This window comes from Sipha flava, unplaced genomic scaffold, assembly GCF_003268045.1.
Source record: "Sipha flava isolate LNK unplaced genomic scaffold, YSA_version1 237_pilon_pilon, whole genome shotgun sequence".
Lineage (NCBI taxonomy): Eukaryota > Metazoa > Arthropoda > Insecta > Hemiptera > Aphididae > Sipha > Sipha flava.
In genome coordinates this window covers 491,570-516,657 of record NW_020272879.1, presented here as the reverse complement: position 1 = coordinate 516,657, position 25,088 = coordinate 491,570, and the positions used below count along the sequence as shown (strand labels likewise).

General features: G+C 32.7%; 3 protein-coding genes across 4 annotated transcripts; 1 reads left to right on the top strand and 2 right to left on the bottom strand.

Moving 5' to 3' along the window:
* Positions 1 to 639: 639 nt before the first annotated feature.
* Positions 640 to 2,508, bottom strand: LOC112683874. The gene is made up of 5 exons (XM_025555063.1): positions 2,472 to 2,508; positions 2,104 to 2,351; positions 1,909 to 2,043; positions 1,655 to 1,824; positions 640 to 643 (listed from the first exon to the last, which is right to left on the bottom strand). Exons 1-5 carry the CDS (start codon positions 2,506 to 2,508, stop codon positions 640 to 642), a joined length of 594 nt encoding a protein of 197 aa, XP_025410848.1.
* Positions 2,509 to 14,307: 11,799 nt separating this feature from the next.
* On the top strand, positions 14,308 to 22,764 carry LOC112683954 (headcase protein-like). 2 transcript variants are annotated; one of them, XM_025555219.1, is made up of 3 exons: positions 14,308 to 14,471; positions 17,140 to 17,565; positions 22,267 to 22,764. In XM_025555219.1, the coding sequence occupies exons 1-3, from the start codon at positions 14,402 to 14,404 to the stop codon at positions 22,644 to 22,646; spliced, it is 876 nt and encodes a 291-aa protein (XP_025411004.1). In that variant the 5' UTR covers positions 14,308 to 14,401; the 3' UTR covers positions 22,647 to 22,764. The 2 variants fall into 2 exon arrangements, with proteins under 2 accessions (XP_025411004.1, XP_025411003.1); XM_025555218.1 differs by having other exon boundaries at positions 22,264 to 22,764.
* On the bottom strand, positions 15,510 to 16,052 carry LOC112683955 (mitochondrial import inner membrane translocase subunit Tim8). Its single transcript, XM_025555220.1, has 2 exons — positions 15,912 to 16,052; positions 15,510 to 15,829 (listed from the first exon to the last, which is right to left on the bottom strand). The coding sequence occupies exons 1-2, from the start codon at positions 16,050 to 16,052 to the stop codon at positions 15,659 to 15,661; spliced, it is 312 nt and encodes a 103-aa protein (XP_025411005.1). The 3' UTR covers positions 15,510 to 15,658.
* Positions 22,765 to 25,088: the final 2,324 nt, after the last annotated feature.

Here is a 25,088-nt window from a genome sequence, read left to right as displayed (position 1 = left end):
ATTCATTATATTATATATAATATTGTATTGATTATTTTTATATGAATTATCTTTAATTAAGTTAAATAATATATTAAACTATAACTTAAATAGTTTCTAGGAAATAATCGAAGTCTAGACTAATATACACCATATATATTAGATAGTATAGGTACTATTAGCATATATTTGATAAGTCAATTGAAAATACCGCTGCGTGGTGGCGGTGAAATCGAGCATGCTGCGGTTTTTATAAATATCGTAGCGACGATATTTTACCGCGGCCGAATTACCGCTGCAGTGTGCGGACTTCCTTTACAATACCGTCTAGCCGTCTTCAAAAACAGACCACAAAACTTCGTAACTTTGCCCCCACACCCTCTTAAATAAAATTTTTTTTTTACGGACAATACAAGGGTCAAGGGGCGGAGAAGCGGCAAATGATATCAGAACCCACATAGTGGTACTCGTGCTAAATCTGGCCCTGACCGAACGCAACGATAAACCGGCCAGACCGGTGTGTGTACCGTGATCAGAGGCTAAAATATATACTTTTTCGTAGTGCACATTTAAGGATTTTGTCATACTCGCCTTTCAAACGTTAACAGTAATGTGTAACACAGTTAAAATAGTATTTTCGATTTTGCTGATGATACTCGTTCATCTTAGAATTTTAAAAATATGTAAAATAATTTAATAAAAAAAAAAAAAAATGTAAAATCAAAAACGAATACCATAATACGAGCAAAAAGAATAGAACTACAACATACTTTTTATATCTCGTACTACACACTTAACATTGCGTATTGCACAGTGTGTCGTACTGCACACAATTTTAGTCCCTGACCGTGATATACTGCGCGCGTGACCACTACCGTATTCGAACCGTCGTCGTCGCCGTCATACGATCGCACGCGCGTACAGGGGCGTATATAGACTTACTTCTAGGGGGAGGGTGAATTAAATTTTTTCTTTAATTCAGGCTAAAAATGTACAAGTAAAATTGTTGCTAATATTTAAATCAAGTAAATACTTAATATTTGTCGTTTTTTTTTTTAAATCTAATGCCGGATCCACTTAGTGTCGACTTTTGTGTAGTTCTTTTTTAACACCTGTATTTTGAAAGTAACGCTTGTATTTTATTTTATTTTTCATTAAGTATGGACTCGAAAAAAATCCCAATTCAGTATTCATAGCTACGCGTAATTTGATTTCGTTATAAAATGATCCACATTAAAAAAAATTGAAATGTGTATCTCACATATAATCAATTCATTAAATACGGATTCAGGGGGGACGATTGCAACTTCATCCCCTCCCTAAAATACACCCATACGCGCGTACCGCAGAATTGTGCAATATTTTATCCAAAATAATCGTTCAAATAAATATGTATGCGAACGATTTTTTTTTCACAACTGTTCGAATGATAACGATTGTTTGAATAAAACAATTATCCGACTGAATTTCAAAGACAGTTAAGAAAGTCAGTAGTCCGAATGATTTACGGTTATTTTATTACAAGTATAAACAAATTGCGTAAAAAAGTTTTTAATAGAACATAGTTTTATGAATATTTGAATAAAAACGTACTTGAATAATTTCAAAACGTAATACTCGTACAAAATAAGTACTAAATACACATAAAATTACAATAATATACAAATACAAATACAATTCTTCTAGTAAGCGTAGATTAGTAAGTTTTGAGAAGTTGTAACGCGAAAAAAGCGTGGTAACCGGGAAAGTCGCAGTATGGAACCTGCAATCGTAACTTTTCTCAATATTTTCCAATTTAGAACAAATAAATACATAAATGGGAATTGATTGAGGTTTACAAAACACCTGAAATTAATATAAATGTATTTATTTTGTAATGAAGTTTAAAAAGTCAATTGTAGTATTTTGATCTAAAAATATTTTAAATACCATTTCTATGATTAATTGAATTGTTTTTTCTAAATGACTAACAGTCGTAATGTTGAACAACAATTCTTCCGTTAATGCCTTAAAATTTTCCGAAGTCAGAGTGGTTATCAATAATTTAATAACAAAAAATTCATTCTGAAAATAAAAACTTGAATATTGTACAAAAAAGTATTCCAATACCAACGAATATAATACCGATGATTGATCGACCTCCGAGTTCTCTACCGAGTCATTAGTCGACCCAATATTCAATTTATTTTTATTTTCTGATTCCGTAAAAAATTTATTAGATTCTTGTTCTAATAATTCATTCAATAATTTCAAGCTTAAATTATTGGCATTCAATGAAGTTGTTGGAATATTTGTGGATTCCGTGGCACTTATTACAGGTGTCAAAATCTCTCTTAATTCACAGTCCTCAGTACATAAAACCGATGCTAACGCTGGGTTTGGGTTTTACGTATGGAATCAGTTGATTGTTGTAGTTATGCGTGATTCTAAAACAAATTTTATGATTTGGATGAAATTTTACACAATATTAATGCTTATCCAGTTTTTCTTACCGACTGTTATTGAAAATTTATTGATTGCTGTGTGCATTTATGCATTCAGGTTGTACCGTTAGTAGCTGGTTAACCTGGCATCATCCAGTCTGTAAAAACATATTGCTTAGTTATTATTATTCGAATTATCTAAAAACATTTTAGAAAGTTATCATTATTACCAATTAAACTGGTTTTTTTTTTTAATTTTAGTTTTTTGATATTTAAAATGTTTAAATTAAACTTATTTACTCTTTACTACACATGATTTGTCAATATAATATCATAATGTAATATAAAATATTTATAACCTAGGTGAAAAAATATTTTATGTGAGTATACGTAAAGAGCGTAGTACACCTACGAAACCTGAATACTGTGTAAGGCAGAACAACTAATACTCGAATGCTTTGAAATGTATTTTTGGGAAAAGGATGCCGCGAGCGAGTTGGATAGAACACCGTTCCAATGGACACATACCCAGAGAAATAAATGAACCCAAAAAAAGTTAATGAAACCATCAAAGTAAGATGATGAAACACGATTGGTCACATATTGAGGCACAAAAATGAACTGATTTATAGAATAACAGAAGGAAAATTGAAGGTAAGAGACACCCAGAAAATCCAAAACCTTAATCTGTCTAACAAATTACCTCCGATGCTAGACTATCAATCTACGCAAAACTGAAAAGGTAAGCTGGAAACATGGAAAATGGGAAAGCGCTTTTCCGGTTGCATACCAACCACAAGGTTAAATATAAGATGAAGAAAATCATAATATTTCAGATTTTGGGTTTATTATTCAAATATCTAAGAGGTCAGATTGTTTCTTTTAACTCAATATAAATTAATATTGTTTCAAATTGTTGATTATTTGATAAAGTATTAAATTGTATTCACTAAATTTCATATTGTTAAAATTTAAATACTTTAGATGTTTATTTTTTTTGTCGATTGGTTATAGCGTGATTATACTTAACTAAAGGTATTCTAATTCATCATTTATTTAAAAGAACAAAGAATTTATACAAGAACCACTTTATATTTAAATCGTATAATCAATCATTGAATCAGTTACTATTCACTTACTATTCGAAATTAACCTATTCCTACTGTTTTTTTTTTCATGATTTATTTAATTATTGGTATCATTATTTTAAATAAGATTTCTTACTGTTTACCAGTATTGATAATGATGTATGAATAAAGATTAAATCCATAGGTAATTTATTTTTAAGCATGACTCGTACAATTAATTAAAATTACGTTAAGATGTTAATACGAGTACTTCTATATTTGATATCCAGACCAAACGTCAAATAACCGATGTGCTGCGAGATTGAATTAAAAACAAATTATTCTAGTAATTTCCCTTGACTCAGTTATATTATAAGTCGTAATTATATTTTTTTTTTTTTTTTTGTAAAATCACTTTGGAAATAATAATTTGTATATTTTATCACGTGAAATATACAAAAATTGCATTAATTGCAAAAATTGCAAAAAATTGCATTATTAAATAAAATAAAAAGACTATAATTAATTTGATTCATATACATATTTGATCAGATATGATTTACCGGGTATCAATAAAAAGTTGCAATATAAATTAAATCCGGTCTTTAGCTAATATATTGTACGTTTCGCTTGCACTGCTGTGGTGCGCACTGCTGCATTAACAATGTGATAGTAGCTGGACGTTTTTAATAAAAGTTTAATATCGATTACGGACTGTAGATTTACATAAATAAACTTTTTTTTTATATATATAGAAAATTTGATGCATTTTATTACACTCATTCACTGATGGTTTTTTTTTTTAATTTTCTCCCTTATTCGAAAAACTACATCGTTAAAGAATAATTTTTGTTTAATGTTATTTATAAAATTATGTCGATGATATTTCGATTATAACGTGTATTGAAAAACACGGATACAAGTTTTCTTACAAAGCAATGTTGTTAAGTCCGTTAAAAAAATACACGGGTAAATGAACGTTAAAACCCGTGTACCCGTATAATTGTTTATGACCGCGTACACGTGTATTTGTTTTTAACCAGTTACCCGTTTATTTGCATCAGTCTTTAAATCCCTATGAACTGTTGAGCTCAGATAAATACTTTTTTATTTGCCAAAAATCAATTAAGATAAAGGTTAAATTAAACTCAACTAAAATTATTTTCATAAAAGATAAAAAATTATTGTAATTAATTTTCATAATTTTTTTCCCCGCATTATATCAGTGGTTTTCAACCTGAGGGTTGGGACTATCAAGAGGGTCGCGAATCATAAATTTGGGGGTCACCAAAAATAATGGATAAAATGATTTTTCCATAGTATTTAAAAATTAAAATAAAGTTAATTATTTATTTTGTGAAATTTTTAAGTGTAAATCAATCAAAATTGTTTATTATGTAAATATTTTATCGGTAATTAAATCGAATTTTGATGAATAAAACAGCATTTTTTTTGAAGATGTCATATTACAAAAAATAAAAAATGGGTGGGGGGGTTCTCGATCTGAATAAGGTTGAAAACCACTGCATTATATGATTTATTAATTATGTTTTATTAATTTTTAATATATTATTTGATTTTAGTAAATTAAGTTTTTTAAATATTAGTAATGAAACACAAACTACAATATGCTTCATTTTTTACTCGATTAGCATAGGTACTGCCATACAAAGCTTTTACGATTATTAATCATTTTAATAGTAGTATTTTAAATAAAATACGAAGTGTGAAATAAAAAGAGAAACTTAATACAAAATTTCTTATAAACATAAGACAACCTAAACATCGAATGGAACTGTAAAACTATTATTTTTTAAAAATTACATTCAAGACTTTATCTAGATTTATAGTACATAATATCCATGATAACGTAATTGAACGGGACAAATACTTAAGACACAATAAAGATACCGCGATTAAACTTAAATCGTATTTTATGTTATCATATAATAGAACATATAATACTCATAAGAACATATAAAAAATAATAATAAAAAAATAAATAAAAATAAAAAATAATATACATAATGTTTATTTTAGGGAGTAACTAGAAAGAAACGGGAACTAACAAAAATTTATACTTCCCTAAAAAATGTATTTATTTATTAATTATTTACTTCTACATACATTCTCACTGCGAAAATGTGCGATACCTCCAAGATCGAAGAAGGTCTGAAATAAACACTGTATAATACTAAATAGCAAAATATTTATTTTTACTTACATTTATACAGTCATAACTGCCATTGCGTTTTGAGGTTTTTGTTTAACTATATTTTATGGTTTATAAAGGTGAAAAAACTATCGATTTTATAATTGTCGGTGGAAGACATAAAGCGCCAAAATGTAATAAAAAAAAAAGTCGTATCGTACAAAAGCGGCAAAATTCTAGGTACACACAGTGTGTTGTAAATGTAGTACAAATGTATAAAATTAAAAACATGTGAAAAAAGTGGGATTAAAAAATCAACCAATTTATTAAATTTATATTTAAAATTAACTATTGAAATTATTGTATAAATTCGCAATCGATTTATTAAATTTATATTAATTCCCATGTATAATTTATTTCATAATTTATTATTGATATTTGTTTTGTATATATATTATATAAGATTGGCGAGAGTATGCCACCCCGTGGGACTCCTGCATTAATGTTTGCAATGTTTGAAACGGATGAACCAAACCTGACTTGGAAGTGACGGTCAGTTAGATATGATTTTATTATATTATATTATATTATTTATATTTTATTTTATTTTATCTGATCAACCTACCTCTCTAAATACATCTGTAGCCGAGTTTGCGGATGACAAGGCAATTATAGCGATGCATGAAGATCCAATTTCTGCTTCCCTAAACCTTCAACATCATCTTAACCTATTGTCTAACTGGTACGATTATTGGAGAGTTAAAGTAAATCAATCTAAATCACTCCACACTACCTTTACTTTTTGCCTTTCTCCCTGTCCTGAAGTTTCCTTAGCTGACATACCTATACCTTCATCTCAATCTGTTAAGTATCTAGGACTAACCATTGATCGTCGCCTCACCTGGGCGCAACATGTAAGGGAAAAAAACTCACCTTAAATGCACGTATCCGGTTGCTTAAAACATTATTAACTAACAAACATACTAAATTAAATATCAAATTGCTTATTTACAAATCCCTAATTAAGCCTATGTGGACATATGGTCTCCAACTGTGGGGTAATGCCAAAAAATCCAATCTAAACAAAATACAAACCATTCAAAATAAAATCCTATGCTCCATCACTAATGCCCCCCCCCTTATATTTCAAATTTTACTCTCCACACAGACTTAAAAATGAAAACTATACACGAAGAAGCTAAAACGTATTACAAACGTTTTATCAATAAACTTTCTGGTCACTCAAATCCTCTGATATCCGGTCTAGCCACTCACACAATTCCTGGAAACCCTCCACGGCGTTTAAAAAGAAACTGGTGCAGAGATCTTCTTAATGAATAACGGGAAAAAAAAATTTTTGGTGCGAATGATATGTCATTTTTGCACCTGTGGCGTTTATGTACTACACATTTTGACGCAAATGATAGGTAAATTTTGTACCTTTGGCGCTTATATCCTATAGCCATAATTGTAGCCTATGTATTTCAAACGAATCAATTGTTTAAAACAAAATTTAAATACACGTGTACCCGTTTTTCAATTACACGTGTAATTTATTAATACGTTTAAGATATAGGTACACGGATTCGTTAATACACGGTCAAAACTGCAATCTCAAATTTCGGTACTTGAAATATTGAAATTAAATTATTAAAGTATTGAAATTAAATCGATAATATGAATTGAATTCAACTATCAAAGCTTATTCGGTATTATATCCGTGGTATAGTTTGTGACGATACTAACCTTACTAAATATTGTAGGGCATTGGGTTTTGGAAGTCCATATTTATGGACCATTGCACGTTGCAATTGTTCGTTTGCCAATACCCGTGCATATGGTCCATATCCATGGATTCCGCGGTAAAGTTCATGCCTGTATCCATATTTATTGGATCGTCGACCTCCATGTCATCATCTTCCATACTGTCGACTTCCATACGGTCGTCTTCAATATAGTCGACTTCCATACGGTCATCTTCAATATGGTCGACCTCCATTTCATCGTCTTCCATAATGTCGACTTCCATACGGTCGTCTTCAATATATTCGACTTCCATACGGTCATCTTCAATATGGTCGACTTCCATGTGGTCGACTTCAATGGGCATCTCCTCAATAGTCATTTTCGCAAAACGTATGCTCATAGAGCAACCGTAACAAATCGCATTGTACAAATCGGCATCCATGGCATACATTTTATGTTCGTAAGATACTCGATTTGTACAATTAAATTATAAACTCAACGAAAATTTGAAGTTACAACTTGAGATTTATTATTAAAAGTTATAAAACTGACGATTATCTGATTTTCAAACACTGCAATACTAAAATCCGTAGTCAATGGTTACCACATATTGCAACACCTACCTACCATATTATATAAATAAATAAAAAAATGAAATAAATAATATAAATAATATTAATAATTTCTTAGAAGTCAACGTATTAATTTATCATTTCTTAGTGTACATTTCACAGTCGATTCAATCTGAAAATCAATGAAAAACTGATTTTTTTGATAAGTGTTTGTACATTATGGTAAGTTCAAAGCAATTATGTCTAATATTAAAAGTTAAATTTAATACTGAGCTTATATCGAGGCGATGTGGCGAATTTTTTAATTTCCTATACACGAAAGATATATCCCACTATCTTCTGTTCACTTAGCCGTACATTTAGAAAATGGTTAAAGGTTGTACTTTACAACGGAAAAGTATTATAATGAGTTGACAGGCCATCATTGACAACATTGACCAGCTTCTTTGAAATGTGTCAAAATCAAGGGTGGGTTTAAGGGGGTGTCTAAGGGAAAATTAGCCCCCTCCTTGAGACTAAGCTATCTATTTTACAAAGCAAAGTATTATTATATATTAATAATTATAATAAAATATCGTCAATGGTCATTGATGAATATGGTACCTATTTTATAAATAAATAGCTCACTTTTGTTTTTAATTATAAGTATTTACCTATATTTTAAAATGGTTTCAGATCAAAATTGATACCAATAATGTAACTATTTAAATTTTGTCATTATTGTGAAAAAAATGACTTACTTATGAGGGACTTAAAAACATATTCTGCAATTTAAAATTGTATATAGATTTAAAAAACCAACTAACTAAATTCTTAATCCTCCATTATCCCCTCCCATGGTTAGTGATAAAACCCGTCCCTAGTCAGAATGATGACTTTTCCAGAACACTGATTTATTCCGAAATGCCAAGATATTATACCTGGAATCAATCATCAAAGAAATTCGAACGACGGAAGCAAGGACGACAGTTTCGAGTTACCTAAAAATGAAGAAAACTCCATTGTTATATTAATATATTATATTACATTTCTCTTTTTCTTCTTAAGAAATTAAAAATAACAATGAAAAACATATAAACTGACAGAAAGATCAAGAGAACTTAATAAATTAGATTACCGGGTGTATATATATATATATTTATGTATGTATGTTTATTATACTATAGTAATAAAAAAATTTTTATTTAGTTAATAACAAATTTGAAAACCCAGAATACGGACTAAATGGTTATATTGGATTATTATTATTTTCGGCCTAATTGTTAAATTTATTAAACATATAGATTATCGATCTGCAGACAGTTAGATCATTGACAAAATGCATAAATATTGTCTTAGATGCAGAAAATATGTTAAATTAAGCTAATGGAGATATTGCAACTGCAATTTCGGGTAAATTAAATCGTGTTCTTGTGAAAACCTAAGGCTGTTTTTATCAACTACTTGTCCGTGTAAAAACGCATTTTATTCACTGTTATAAAATGCTGTTATTTTTAATTTTTTTATTTTGTTTTCGTTAAAAAATTACAGCAAAAAAAATATATTGTTATTAATTATGTTAATTTTATATTGTAAAATACTTTTTATAACTTTTAATAACTTTTTAATATTTTTAATTAAGTAATTTTTTTATTAAATGACAACAAATTTAAGGGACAATTTTAACCTTTAAGCCTTTCCGCTGTTAACAAACGTATCAAATATTCGATTATCTGAGATTTCAATGTCTCTATGAGTAGATAATAATGCGAGTCCGACAAGTCTTGCGACTCGCGACCGATGCACAACATTATATGCATTGAACACCTACTACCACAGATGGATAAGTGCAGTGACGTCGAACCCTTCTTATATCACTGGGGTAAACCCTACTTATGGGTACTCACCTGCTCAACAAAAAATCATAAATAGCAAGTATTGCATACCTATGAGTTACGAGTATTTACTGCACATCTAGTAATTACATAATACTATGAAATATTTTACCGTACAATAATATATCTAGCACTCATGAACTCTAACCACCCACCCACCCACCATTTAAACAATTTCTGGGATATTTACCCCGCTTGCCATACGTTTTCGGCGCCACTAGATAGGCGTAAAGTGTTAATACTAAAAATTTTAAATATTTTGTTACTTTTTTATCGATATCCATAGACCATTGTAATAATAAAATGATTTTCTTAACGTTTCAGGAGGGCCGGAGCCCCCTCAGTCATTTGCTAAGCCGCTGCAACGGTAGCCACTGCGAACGTTTCACAGAAATCGGCAAGACTGGGCATTAACGAGTTAAAAATTAAAATTAAGTTAAAACATTAAGTTAATATTAACTAAGTTAAGTAACTCGTTACTTTTTTTTTGAAACTAACTTTTAACTCAATAAGTTAAATTTTTAACATATTTACATATAATATTCAAGTTAATTATATAACTAACTATATAATTATAAATTATATAAAAAATATGTATATATATTTCTTAAAGTTAAGTTATATTTAAAATTTTAAATAAACCATTGATTTTTTTTTTTCATTGTTGGCTTGAGAAATAATAATGTCATAACAATTAAATGGAAAAATTTATAATTAATATCGGGTGTTTGATATTATATACCTACACAATATAATATATATATAGGTATTAGGTGGATAGTCTGTATCCAGGTAATAAGTACCCACCCGCATGTAATAATAACTAAATACCTAACTATAACTATTTTTTTTATAGTAATAGTAGTTTTATAGTATATTATAGTGTTTATTGATGTTGAATGGTTGAATGTTGATGTCTATACAATATTACAATATACATACAGTATATACTATTCACTATTTAGTATTTAGTATTTAGTACTATACGTATATACACAATACACATTATGAATACGAATCATATGCTATTGGGTATTACTATATATTTTGTATATTTTATACAATTAAAATTATATGTATATCATTTTCATAACATATAATGAAAAAGGACATTGAACATATAAATTGATATACGTTTAGATAATAATAATATTATAATAGTAACCATATTATGAAGTCGTCGCGACGTTGCGTTCATGTACTTAATTAGTTTTCTTGTAAATCATAACTCATTATACCTAGTGACACGCACACGCCACATATCCTGAGAAACACGTTATTGAATATTTATTGAACACTTATTACTTACTTGAAATTATTAATATAACTCATGGGGAAAAAATTATTTCTGAACATTCAGATTCAAAAATCGTCAACTGCCCATCTTAAATCCTCAGTAAATACTGCTTAGCATACTAAATGGTTGGCCACATGAGCTTGACACAAATTCCAAATTTGTCATTCATTTTATTGGTTTTGGTTACAGATTCGAAAATAATTACATTTTTAATTAAGTTAATTTTTTTTATCCATTAATTTTTAACTTAACGAAGTTATTAAAAATACATTAGTTAACTTTTAATTTAACTTAACTTACTTTTTTTTTTAAAAAAACCGTTAACTTGCCCAGCCTTGGAAATCGGCGACCGCGTTTCGCTGCAACATTCGTATACACCGGTCGGCGAATAACGATGATTAATTTTCATTTGGTTTTAAGCGATTTGCATCTGTCGCCAACTGCATGCGTGTATTAAACACAAAAAGTATATATATATATCATTATGTGTAATGTAAATCGTGCGTCCACACGTTGGCGTCGGGTACGAACAATTCAATTTAAACGTCATTATCTATTTTACGCATCGGATATCACTGGTACGTGCAATGCACACGTGTAGGTAGACTAACATACCGTTTTTACTTGGACTTCTATCGCACCACATACACGCACGCACACGTATGCGTACACACTGTACGAATGAAAAGTGTCACTTCGCTCAAACTTAATCGTGACTAATCACGTTCGCAGTAGTATCGTCACGGTTTACCGATCGGACGCCAATGGATTAGAAAATTGTGTTTTATTATCTCGCCTTGCGGACCATCTCTTACGCTTTCTCAGCATTATAACAAAATACGCGCGCTTGCACGTGTAAACATAACAGTTTTTCCCAGTACACGGACAGTCATGATGCATAATGGGACAGCTCGAACTGCTCCGATAGAAGTGTAGCATTACAATGCACGAGTGTGGTAATGATTTTGGAATTAAAAATCAGCACTGATCTTCCCGAGTCGTGTACGAACTACTCTCCCGTACTGTTGTAACCTTTCGCGTAAGTGCACTCGGCGGTAAATTCCAGAAATCAGCGGAATTGAAAACCTACGTAAAATATCTATAGTCTCTTTCGGGGGTGGATTTAGGAATATGCTGGCACCTCGGAGGAATGTATTTCGAGGGCCTCTTGTTCATAAACCAGAAAAATGTTTTTTTACCTATTGAATAACATTTACTATCATATTTATTAGTGTTAACAATTAAATGCTTGTGTTAGGTAAGCTTGAGAAAAAATGAATATTTATTTGTCCATTTCAACATGCCACCTAAATCCCTATGGTACTCAAGAGATTCGGGTTTTTCTTGGACTAATGCAATAAGTAGTTGAGTTAAATGAGCATCTAAAGCACGTGAGCAAAGTTAGTTCAAATGAGTTTTCATAGAATCTAGAGAAAATAAATCGTTCTAAAAAATATAATTTTCATCCGTAAATATGTTTAAAATAATTATTTACTAAATATTTCACAATGAAAAAGAGTTTGTCAATTTTTAGTAACGGGTTATTTTTCAGTTTAACAAGAGTATTCAGAATGGTGAATGTGGGAGAAAGGCGCCCCTTCCTTCAATATGTCAATGTAACACATATTTTATAATTTATGCAGTTGGAAAAAATCTTTACAATAAAATTTGAGTGGCATCACGTCGTTATACGCACGTCATTACATAACAGAGTTGTTTTTCATATCACAGTTGTGTAATGCAATATGACCGCAACACGTACGTACACGTTCGATTTGATGGAAAACGTGTCCAGTATATCGGGTTGGCAGTTTTGGAAGCGGATGGCTCGAATTCATGAATGCGATCACAATTACCTCTGCAATAGTGTACGAGTGGCGTATATATAGGCGTACTTTAATCATGCGGTCATGTACGTCACTGTGTCATCTCAATATTTCAACACAAAAAATGATATGGAAAATATAAGTGCCTTTTTTACGTTAGATGACAAGACAATTTTTCATAACCTTCGACTCTAAGGTCTGGCGACGGGAGATCTTCGGAGTATTTTTTTTTTAGAACATAGCAAAATTATACGCATTTTCTAAGGGGCGGTGTTGATTATTACTATTCACTGGTTCGTCTGTCAATCAACAATTTTTTTTAGTACACATAATATATACTTCGATGAAACAATGATTGCTGGGGCACACAGTATTCTTGAAAGTTGATTAAGGCGGACAAAATTAGATTTTTTGAAGTTACATATTAAATATAAAACTTAATTTAATTAGTTGATAATAATATACTAATATATACTAATTATTAGTGACTGATTAGATAGTATGTGTTTATAAATCAGTACGCGGCGCTGCTGTGCATTTGTAGACAGAGTTGTCAAATGGTTCATGTTAAAGTCTTTAATATCAATTTAAATTGTCCGGGTTAATTGTATATTATGTTTCACGTTGCTCATTGAATACACTTAAAAATGTAATTAAGGACTTTATAAATGCACAATGTAAGAACCTAGGTTATCATTTAACTAAGAATCCAAAAATATATAGTTATTATAAGAATAAATAGTTTTGTCCGCCTAAATCAACTTTCTAGAACGCTGTGATAGAAGAAAACATTCTTAAGTAAGGTTGATGGTCGGGGGGGAAGGTGTTGCAGACAAATCTTATACCGATCATATTCATTTTATAAGCGAATATTTAATTTATTGACTTCATTTTTACCACGTACGATAGTCCTGACTAGATTTTTTAGCTATCAAAATCCTTATCATTCCCATACCTTTTAGTGTAAAAAATGTATAATATTATGTAAAATATTAAGGCATACATGATGTGTCACGCATTTATAAAAATTCTGAATAATTATAAAATAGGTTTTATTTAGGTTAGGTTAGGTCATTCTCAACTTTTCTACATCAGCGTTTTCCACCTTTGCATTATTATAAAACAAGTGATAAATAAATAAACGACGAAAAAAGCAAAACAAATTGGAAAAAGATCAAATAAAAATAAAATTAAGACATTGGAAGAGTAATATCCCGAGGAAATAAAAATTTATCGAATTCGTTCTAGTATTACAATGCTGTTTTTTTTTTCGAGACCAAATTGGAATTGATTGTTTTGTTTTCTCGAAGAGAGGTACCTTTGCGTATATATATAAAAGGATTCGAGAACCAAAAACACATTTCAGTTTAATTCTTCCACGAGATCCAATGTAAGTCTGGGTCGCTGTCATCTACAATTTTTTTTTTTTTACGAAACACAAAAAAAAAACATAATAGCAAATAAAATGTGTACCGTGTGCTATTTATGGTTTATGGTGTGTTCTCTTCTAATGGCAAGTGCAAGCATTTTAAACGGTGAGTATAGAAATAAATTTATTTTTCTTTCATTACATTAATTAATGAGTCTACAATTCTTTCTAGAAACAATTTTTCCTACAATTTTTTAAACTTAAATATTTAATTAAGATTTGATTTTTATTTATTATTGATTTTATAGTGAACATATATATTTTAGAGATATTAATTTATCTGCTGAATTGTTATTAGTTATTGTCAAAAGAATTTATAACTTTTAAAATAATAAATTATTATTGAAATTAATTGATGTGCATCGTACATTACACCAGATACTTTACATTTAATTAAAATATTTTAACGCACATATAAGGATAAGAGAATGTTTAAAATTAATAAAATAAAAAAGTTAATTATATAATCTGAAAATAGTCTTGTTATTGAAATATTGTTATTTTACGTCAACGTAAAATATAATAAATAATTATTTAAACTGAATTATTATTTCTATTAACAATAAAAGAACATAATGGATACTAATTATGTATGTTTTAATAAAATATTAATTTTAGCACTAATTTTAAAATAGTTCATTATGAATAGCATAAACTAAAATATTATGTCATTATGAGTATAAAATATGACAGTTTTATTGAACAATACAGAGTATATTAATTTTGACTAATATCTTATGTTCTAATTAATTGTTATATGATAACAGTCAAATATTAATACATTTAATTTAATTATACTTACAATGATATTTTATTAATTTAAAGAAATTATATTAGTTCATGTTAATCTCATTTCAAATAGACTTTAGTTTGACAATGTTTCAACAGAACATCAACAATGGCTTATATAGAATATTAATACAATTAACATACATGTAAAAACAGAGTATGTAATAAAAAAGTGGATATTTAAATGGTTTAAATAGATAGTAATACAAACAATAATAAAGCAATTATATATTAATTGTAATATTGATATATAAGTTATATTTTGATAAGAACAATGTTGAACATTATTGATATTTCATAAGCAAGTTAATCTTAATCTAGGTATAGACCATACAATATAGACTAGTAGTTTGACTTGTTTTTTATTAAAATATCTTTTTATTATTAATTTTGGAACATTGATCAGTTTATAAAGTTTATAACAAGACCTAGTCCAATTACTACAAAATTCATATATATGTATATAAAGAATATAAATTAAAAAACGAATCACTAGGTTTTCGGCTAACCAGTATTGGACCTCTGGAGCAATTGATTGAATCTATGAGCGATGACGACTGAAGTATCGAAAAATCTTTTAACACAATTCGTAAGACATACTTCAGTTTTTCCTCCCAATTTTGCAGACGGTTTGTCAACACACTTTTCCCAGCATATCTCACTGATTTCTTGTATCTACAAGGGTAATTTGATAATCAAGAATGAGATTAAAAAAAAAAAAAATTAGAACACAATTTCGACAGGTGCAATATTTTACTTGAGCGTTTAATTGAGCTTTCTGTTGTTCCATCATAATCACTTTTTGCACTTCTTCAATTTTTAGTTTATCAGCCGAACTACCACTGGACGAAGAGCCTAGGTCAAAATTATCGTTGTTGTTACCAAATAGATCCGCCATCGTAGAAATCAATTTCGACTAGATAGTCAGAGGTTTAGAGAGATATTTCTGCAAAGAATTGTCGGAAATAACGAATTCACGTGTGATTATTAGATAGAACTGAGAAGAATTTGTTTTTTTTGATAAGGAACCGGGGCTTATTATCACCGTGTCCCGAATGTGTTCAAGGCTGCCAACTGTTGAGCCAAATATTTAAAGGTGATATAGAGGCAAAATCGTTAACCATTTGAAAATGTATTATTCATGTCTGAGTAGTATTAGTAATGCTTTATGTAAACGTTTTATTTTAGCAGACCCACCTGATATATTTTTTTGTAAAAAAAATGTTGAATAATCGAATTTTTGCAATCTATAGAATAATAAATACAGCGTGGGTTTAAACGGGGTGAAAATAGAAAATGAGCAGCCTTGAATATGTTTGTATAGGTAAAATTGGTAAAAAATTTTCACATTTGGTTTTTTTTACGGCTCTACAAACATTTATATACGATATGCCTTTGCAGCAGATTATTATTATTTATTATTAAGTCGCGGCACAATATGTGAGAATATCGTAATTTTGCCGAAAATAAGTATCTCGGGACTTTTGAGGTGAAAAAGTTGAGCTTTTACGGCACACCCTTCGGAACAGTAGCGTAATTTTGGTGGGCAAGGGGGGGACAAGTGCCCCCCTGACAATTTTTTGAGAGATAAAGGTATAATTTTGCCCTCCAGATAATCCAACAGTACAAATAGCACCTTTTATTAATGAACTTGAACTCATATGGGTATTATTTAACAATATTAGTACCTAGTACCTGCTACCTACAATTTATGTTAAGCTAAACCACAAAATGAGTTAAAAGACTTATGTAAAATCAAACAATTAGATATACTGTATAGAATACATACAATAAAAATATGTTTTAACTGGCGAGGGTGAGGGGTGTCAAGGTTTTGGTAATAATAAATATATTATATTGCCCCCCTTTCCTAGATTTTTTCACAGTTACGCCACTGCTTTGGAAAACATTGAAATCCTCCAAACGTACTCGTACAGTGTTGGATATCGCGTTCTGTACGTACACGTTTTGTTTTTTGCACACAGATCTGCACGAAGCGCAAAAGTTCGTCGAGCAGTTGGACTACGATTACGCGGCAGTGGCCGCGGACGCTGCGGCCGCGCAACAGAGATCTGCGGCCGCTGACCTACTGTGGTACGACTACGGCGGCGGCGGTGGTGGTGGTAGCGGCGGTGGTGGCGCCGGGTCTCCGGCCACGACCGTACTAATCGCCGGCGACAAGCGTGGCGGCTCGCCCCAATCGAGCAACGGCGGCTTGTGGTTCGGGCCGCGGTTGGGCCGCAGGAAACGTCGAGGCGGCGTCGTGCAACCCGTAGACGGCAACACGGTTGGACCGGCCGTGTCGCAGGAAACTATCGCGTTGGGTCTGACGGCAGCGGCCGGGCAGGCGGTCGTCTCGGACCTGATAAACAACGCGCCTTGGGTGCTCGTACCGATCATCGAGAATACCCGTGAGTATAACGATCGCGTCGCCCGTTCGATCAGCGTGATGGCCGCGGAACACATTCCCATCGCTGATACTTCACACCTACCTATTGTGTATTGATACGTTTTATGATTTTCATACATTCCCGATAAATCTAATGAATCCCCATTGTCCCAATGGTAATGTGCGGTCGAGAACCGAATGATGGAAATTATAGATCTATACTCAGTCCAATCATGAATAAATTATTGAAAATGTTAATAATAATCATCTATACAAGGCTGCACACCTTCGGAAAGGACATTCGACGTGTTAAAATTAGTTAAATATTAACTCAACGAATTCCATATTGTATACTTTTAAATTTCAATAGAACTCTTAAAATCGAATAATGTATAAAATAAGATTACTATTCGTGTTTCGTAGGGCATTAAAAATTAATTTTAATAGTTCGAATCAGTGGCGCACGCAGGTGGGGTGGTTAAGGGGTTGTAACCCCCCCCCCGACATTTTCTCCGATGTCTAGGTTAAAATTTACAAATTTTTCGAGTTTGAAATATGAAGAGCTAGTATTGAATACCTAGTATCATAGATTATAGAATAGTCTATTCTATTATTAATGCTATTATTTTAGTCAAAATATATTAAGAAATTGCATAATTTTGTTAATTGTAAAATGTATTATATTTTTAACTTGCCCCCCCCCCCACCCGAAAAAAAATCCTGTGTGCCCCACTGGTTCAAGTCAATAAGAATTTTCCCTTTTGAAGTACTCCACTGAATAAACAATGACCGTCCGCGATGATTTATGTGATGTGCTGCGCGTTTCAAGACGGTTCCAAAATGTAATCGTGACGTTGCTATCGCGTGCGGTAACATAATGTGCGTCTTACCATATGTGCAAAATTCGAGCAGTAGGTAGAGCGTGCGCAAATTACTCCGCATATTTGGTCGGAAAACTGTACACATGCACTCCGAGTCTTAAATGTTTTGCTTCGTGGACTGACTGTGCGGAAGTCGAAACTATACGAAAATCTGTATTTCACGACCACTGCGGTATAACATCGATTAGTATCGTCAACGATCCCCGTGCAGCTATAGTTCATTTTTGCAGTCGTGGATCGCGTTAGTGGGCATCGTGCATCTAATTAATAATTATTATACATCATAATCGTTTGGAAATGATAACTAAGACAATAATAGGTCGTAAACGCGGTTCAAGTTCAATACGCGATATGGTTATGACGAATTGCTGAAAGATTTACAGACCACAATAGGTATTTTACGTGGACTAGCTGACCAACTTGTTAATTGTTGCATAACGGTCGCCGATTTCGATCCGTTGAACTCGAGTTTCTTTCATTTACAAACGGTACATCGAAAATTGCGTAATTATGTCGATACCGAGGTTTAGCGATGAACGAGTTTGTAAGCTACTCTATGGAGATGGTATGCATTTCAGTTACAAAACTTATAAATAAAAAAATACAAATAATAGTTTTTAAGGTATATTTATCAATTAATCATAAAAGTACGCACATTCAGTTGACCTCCGTATTTAATCCTGTCAATTTTGAACAATTACAAACAATTTGAAATATAATTTTCGAATCTGTTGATCGTAATAAACTCAGAAAATACAGATAAAATTGTTTTTTTTTTTTTATAACAGTCGTTCGAGTTGTGTATGTGTAATTTTTCTAAAATCGCATTTGTATTTTGTTTATAATTTCACATCCGTGCGATCCTATCCCAAAACGGCCTTTAACCAGCTGAAGTGTTTCAAATTGGTAATAGAAAAATCTATCACGTCTACGTGAAAATATTTTAAACTGTTAACAAGACAAGTTGAAATGTGGTTTACTAATTTGTTCAGTAATTAAAACAAGGGGGGCAGGTTTAAATGTAAATTTTAATGCGTCTTAATGACGATCTATATATGGTTTTAAACCGCTATAGCTGTATTTAGTTTTTAATTTAGTTGTTGTAAAATATTCGAAGCATTCATAGGAACGACAAGTGAAATCAAGTCACCGAGTTGATTCAATCGGTTCTATTATAACCGACTCCCTTTGTCACACTACAATCCAATCCTTGCAACGGTTTGAACAATACATTTCGCGTGCAGTTTTTATTCCAAAGACTTCTGTCGAGTGGTGGTGGATGCACAGGCGTTGATAATTAGTTGCACTACAACCGGGCCATAATTAATCGTATAGTCGGAGAAAAATGGCCAGTCCGCGCACCTTGGACCAGTGGCGTGCCGAATTTAGGTCTAAATGAAGCCCAGACTTCAAGTTAAAAAGGGGTGGGTGGTTGTTGGATAATAATTTGTAAATCACATAATCATCGTATATATTTAGGTGGAGAAATATTGATACATGAATTTTGAATAAGATGAATTTAAATATGGGTAGATGGGTGGTAATCTAGACTTTGTAATTGGCATCAAAAAATTTTTTATCTCGGCACGCCACTGCCTTGGACGTTTCGGGCCGCTATCATCGCGACACGACAACGTTTCGGTGTTGACGAAACGCAGTAGTGACTCGCACGTGATTATTTCGAATGTTTAGCAAACCGCACGGAGGCGACGCCGATTTTCCAAACGTTTCCGTACTAATTATCGGACGACATTTTAAAACGACACGTTATCAGTGTGTTACGGTCACCGCAGACCGAGCGCTGCCACTTAATGACAGATCCGTACGCGGACATGATGTTTGCGGCTAACGATGATTGATCTATGCGCACCGTCGTCGCGGGCGCACGGAGGCGTGCTGCTACCTGGGGGAAAACCGCGTGCGTGTGACGAAACGTCCCACCGGTGTCGTAGTGCAAACGCGCTGCGGCAATCTGGACGTGTACAATAGCAGATTTTACACACAGAGAAATAAGAATAACAAATCGTTAATTACGGCACTGCTGGTCGCAGATGTGAACCGGATGACCTGGGTGTGCACCGCACCAGTTGTACTACCCGTTCAAAGCCAACAACCGCTAGCCATAGTCGCAATGCAACCGTACAATGATAATCGCCACCCGATTTGTTTTCCCGGGTATCCGGAGGGCGTAACACGTTCCTCTCGTTTTTCGCCAAAGGTCTATATGATAATTGCACAGTCCATTAGGACACGCGTAGTGCAAGCACACTGTCAGTGGAGGCCGTTTAAATGTCGCCGGATGTGTGGCACCACAGCGGCGGTCAAACGATTTTGTCATCAAGGGGAGGGGGATGTAGCTGATTTTTTAACAAACACTATATAAAAAAAAATTTTCGCTTTTAAACATGAAAATTATATCATATCAATGATATTGTTAATTATTATTAATGATATTTATATTATTAAATCTATTTTTCTGGTTTTTTTTTACCAATTCGTCCAGTACTTCGTCTGCACTGTTATTGACAACCCAACGATGAACAGCCATAGTGGCTAAACCATTGAGACTACTCTAAAATAATATAATTACGCAATTCATATAATAATATAATTATGTTAAGCATTAAGTATTAAATTTAAATTTCATACATTCTTATAATTTAAAATAAATGAAAAAACCTAAAAAAATTTGTTTCAATTAATATTTTAGTCTTTCATGTTTGAATTGTTAATTTTATTCCAGCCTAGAGACGGTATAATAACTAATAAGTACAGTATATTAATTTTTTTAAATAGAAAATAGATGAATACCTACATTACATATGTATAATATGGATGAAATATAAATATTTAAAAAAGGTCATGGGGAGGGATCTATCCCTCCCCCCGTTTGACCTCAAATGCGGCACCAAAACGATGCTATTGAAATATTGTTAGATATTATATGAAAGTAAATGTTGACCCTTAGAAGCGAAAACAGGTCTGTGTATAGGCGCAACTAGAAAGAAGCTTAGTCTCCCCCATAAATATTCCATGTTATACCGCATACACATACTTAACTCACAATAGTGTCACATACAAAAAAAGACGCATTGCAGTAAATCCAATTCGGCTCAGAATCCAAAATATGTTAACATGGTATATAAGAGTAGAAGTAATCTACAGGTTATTTTAAGTTTTGGTAGGAGGGCTGTAGCCCCTCTGATTTTTTACTCTAGTTGTGCCTATGGGTCTGTGGTGTGTGTTTGAATTTTACGGAACTGAAGACACCGTTAAAAACCTCAAAGTGTAGGTAACAAAATGTGTGGTTATGACGTATATAGATATCCACCGAAGTAAAAACGATAAAAACATTTAATGGTAATTCGGAACATGTTGGAGCTGTTTGTGAGCAGACGGTCGATTTTGCCATGCGTTACCTGAGGATAGAGTGAAGCGAGTAGACTGCATTTAACGTATTACAACATCGATGGTGGTCTATGTACGGTACTTAAAATTATTATTCTTTGGAATTATTCTCTTTTGAAAACCAGTAAACGATGTACATTCGAATAACTTGTTAATCGATGATTATAATTGATAGAAAATGTTTGTATCGTAAAAAGCTTTTATCGACATTATTGGAGCATATAGATATACAAGATGTCGTCCGTCAACTCTGCCGACAGTATTTTCGTTGATTCGCTTCTCTCTTCCGTCAGCAGTATTTTAGGTTTTTTTCCGCTGTATTTACAGTCATACCGACCTCGGTAATATTATCATACGCTTGACGGGATCGCTAATAATACTACTGTTGATTAGAATAATGGTTGTTGGTGTTTTTTTGTTCTCTCGTCTAGCAGTGTACAACCAGATGCAGATGAAACAGAACGCGAGGAGCGGAAGATCGTCGTCGGAGGACGACAGCGACGAGGCGGATTCGTCGTCCCGACACTCGGCCAGATCGCCGCCGTACTCGCAACAGTACTCGCCGCCGTTCTCGCCACGTTTGGGCCGACAGGCAACCATGGCCCGGCCGCAGGTACCCAGGCTGGGACGCCAAGCGCTACTGTACCGACGAGACGCCAGGAGCGCGTTGTACCAGCAGAACGCTGCGCTACTCGGGCAACAGCAACAGCAGCAGCAGCAGCAGCAGCAACAGCAACAGCAGCGACAGGCGTTGCAGACCGCTACCGAATCGGTGGCGACGGCGGCGGCTGCGGAACCAAGTCGTACAGTGTAGAAGACTTTGGCGGGTGCGTTTTCGGGAAAGGGGGAAAAAACAGACCCTTACATTATATAGCGTAGTCGGTATTTGTTGTAGACCAAAATAATAATTAAAAAATAATTTATTATGTGTACTTGAGATTTTTTTTTCCTCATCTACTTTTCCCGTTCACCACACAGGAGACCTCATTCAAGCACATCGATCACGTATTGGAGGAGTACCGGTTGATTGAAACCTTATGACCGATAATCAGTGGAGTCGCTAGGACTATGTGCTCGCGATTGGTATCGAGTGGCAGTCGTGAATCCAAGGGGGGGACTAAGGGGCTTTAGTCCCCCGTCCTCCTTCGGACGTATTTATATTATGTAATTATGTCATAAATACTTAATAGGAATGTCTTTGGTTGATGATCGGTTCAGAGATCATATTTTATAATTTTAAAATATTTTATAACTAATATACATATGTATCTACTATGAGTATATTTTATGTTTTCTGTAAATACAAATTAGTCCCCCCCACATTTCATATTTATATATCCGCCCTTGTCGGGTGGTATCGACCACCAGGGTGACCAGGTCACGTATGCTGTTTTCGAGAGGAATGGTACATTGGTTTCAAGTTTAAAAGATCAATATAACAGTATGATTCACCCGCCTCAATATCTCACCTAGCTTCGGAATTTCATCACAGATTAAACTTAATATTTTCACCTGTTTTTTAATATTTAAATTTAATCGCCTATACAGCGATTTTCTATAAGTATATTATGTCACGGTGCAGCTATGTATTAAAGTGCCATGTACTTTAAAGAGTATTCATTGTATTAGTTCAAAAAGACTTTAATACAATATTAATTATGACTAAACTAGTTGACGGAACAAATTCATACTTATTATCATAAGAAACAGTCAATATCACAATACGCAGGGTCGCAATTTCGATATAAAAACTGGGGGTGTGAAGTCCTTTTATCTTTTTCATGTTCTTTATTGGTTATAAACACCTGCAACTCATATAATTCCACAGTTACTAAAATATTTGGTAAATATTTGAATGTTTCTAAATTCAAATTGTTCACTTTGATTTGTATGCGAGTATATTATATATTTTTATTGCGCATATAACGAATTATCCGTCTGTAAACACAAATGTTTCATCACATGATCACTTTTCGATTCTGAGTGAAACGAAGGATATTATGGTTTTATAATGATGTTGGTGTTTTATTTTTTTAACACTTTTTCGGATATAAATACTGGTCCAAAAGTTTTTTCTATGAACTTTTTAGATTTTAAATTAGCATGCAGTGGTATTTTAGATATGTAATTTTTTAAATCTTAATAGTTTTTTCAGGCGAGAGGAAAAGCTGAAACGGTAAAAATACGGTGTAATTAAGACTTTCACTTTTTAGATTTTAGTTAGTGGCTAGAAACTTGAAACTTTTACTCAAAAGATTATTTTTTATCGTATTTGAATTTTAAAAAGTGCTTTGGTTTAAATATAGAACTATAAAAAAATTTTTTTTTTGAAAGTCATTGCGTAATAAAATTTTATTTTTTGGATGTTAAGTGAAAATGTAATATCACAATACTCATATATGAGTGCTTATTCACCGATACTGAACAATTTTAAAAATCGTTAGTATCTATAAGGGGTAACACATTTTTAGGAAGACTAAATGGCGAAGTTTGATAGGTACATTCAGCCCGAAAGAATAATATTTTATTTATTATTTAACAAATAAATTTGATTTCAAGTTACGTATTTTTTCTGCACTGGACATTTACGATATGGATAAGTAACCTACTTTAAGCGTTATCCGGCAAATATATTGCAACTTAATTATAACTGTTGAATAAATGATTTTGATAACATTTGATATTACCCTGCGTAACAGTACAACGATTTCTTATTTCGGTTTTGCGTCAAGATATCTCAAGTGTTAACTCATAAATAATATCAACATCATCAACTGATATCAACAAAATGGGATTGACTATCAGGTAAACGAATCTACACAACATTATCGTAACACGTCGTACGGTACAACAATAACGCGCTACAGCGCGTGAGATGCATGATATTTATGTATTTTTTCAGTTCCAATCGCCGTAGTTCTCCTGCTCAGGAGATGGACAGGAATGACGAGCGATTTCAATTGATGGCGTTTTGTTTCATTTGCGGATGGCCACAGTTTCTGGTCTGGATGACTAAGGACCAAGGTGAGTACGGTTAAGGTTCTATTTTAGCTACGACAACTTTCGATCTCCGATCGGGTTTTCTTAACGTATCTCGCTCGTAATTTTCCCGTATTAGCCCGTCGAGGTTTCGCGCATCACGGTTGCTGTGCTGGACCGGAAGAACCGCGAGACGGCCCTCTGGCTCGTGATGACGTCGGTGGTCGATCGGCTCCCAGTCCCGTAGCCTTTACGGATTGCGGTTCGCAAACGGACC

Bases quoted from the DNA above. Each gene is read 5' to 3' on its own strand.
- LOC112683874 (XM_025555063.1), bottom strand. From the start codon at position 2,508: ATGCACACAGCAATCAATAAATTTTCAATAACAGTCG. The intron at 2,044-2,103 runs GTATTATATTCG...TTTTATTTTCAG, and splicing joins CGGAGGTCGATCAATCATCG to AATGAATTTTTTGTTATTAA. The intron at 1,825-1,908 runs GTATTTAAAATA...TATTAATTTCAG, and splicing joins TTCAATTAATCATAGAAATG to GTGTTTTGTAAACCTCAATC.
- LOC112683954 (XM_025555218.1), top strand. From the start codon at position 14,402: ATGTGTACCGTGTGCTATTTATGGTTTATGGTGTGTTCTCTTCTAATG. The intron at 14,472-17,139 runs GTGAGTATAGAA...TTTTGCACACAG, and splicing joins AAGTGCAAGCATTTTAAACG to ATCTGCACGAAGCGCAAAAG. The intron at 17,566-22,263 runs GTGAGTATAACG...TCTCTCGTCTAG, and splicing joins ACCGATCATCGAGAATACCC to CAGTGTACAACCAGATGCAG.
- LOC112683955 (XM_025555220.1), bottom strand. From the start codon at position 16,052: ATGGCGGATCTATTTGGTAACAACAACGATAATTTTGACCTAGGCTCT. The intron at 15,830-15,911 runs GTAAAATATTGC...TTACCCTTGTAG, and splicing joins AAGCTCAATTAAACGCTCAA to ATACAAGAAATCAGTGAGAT.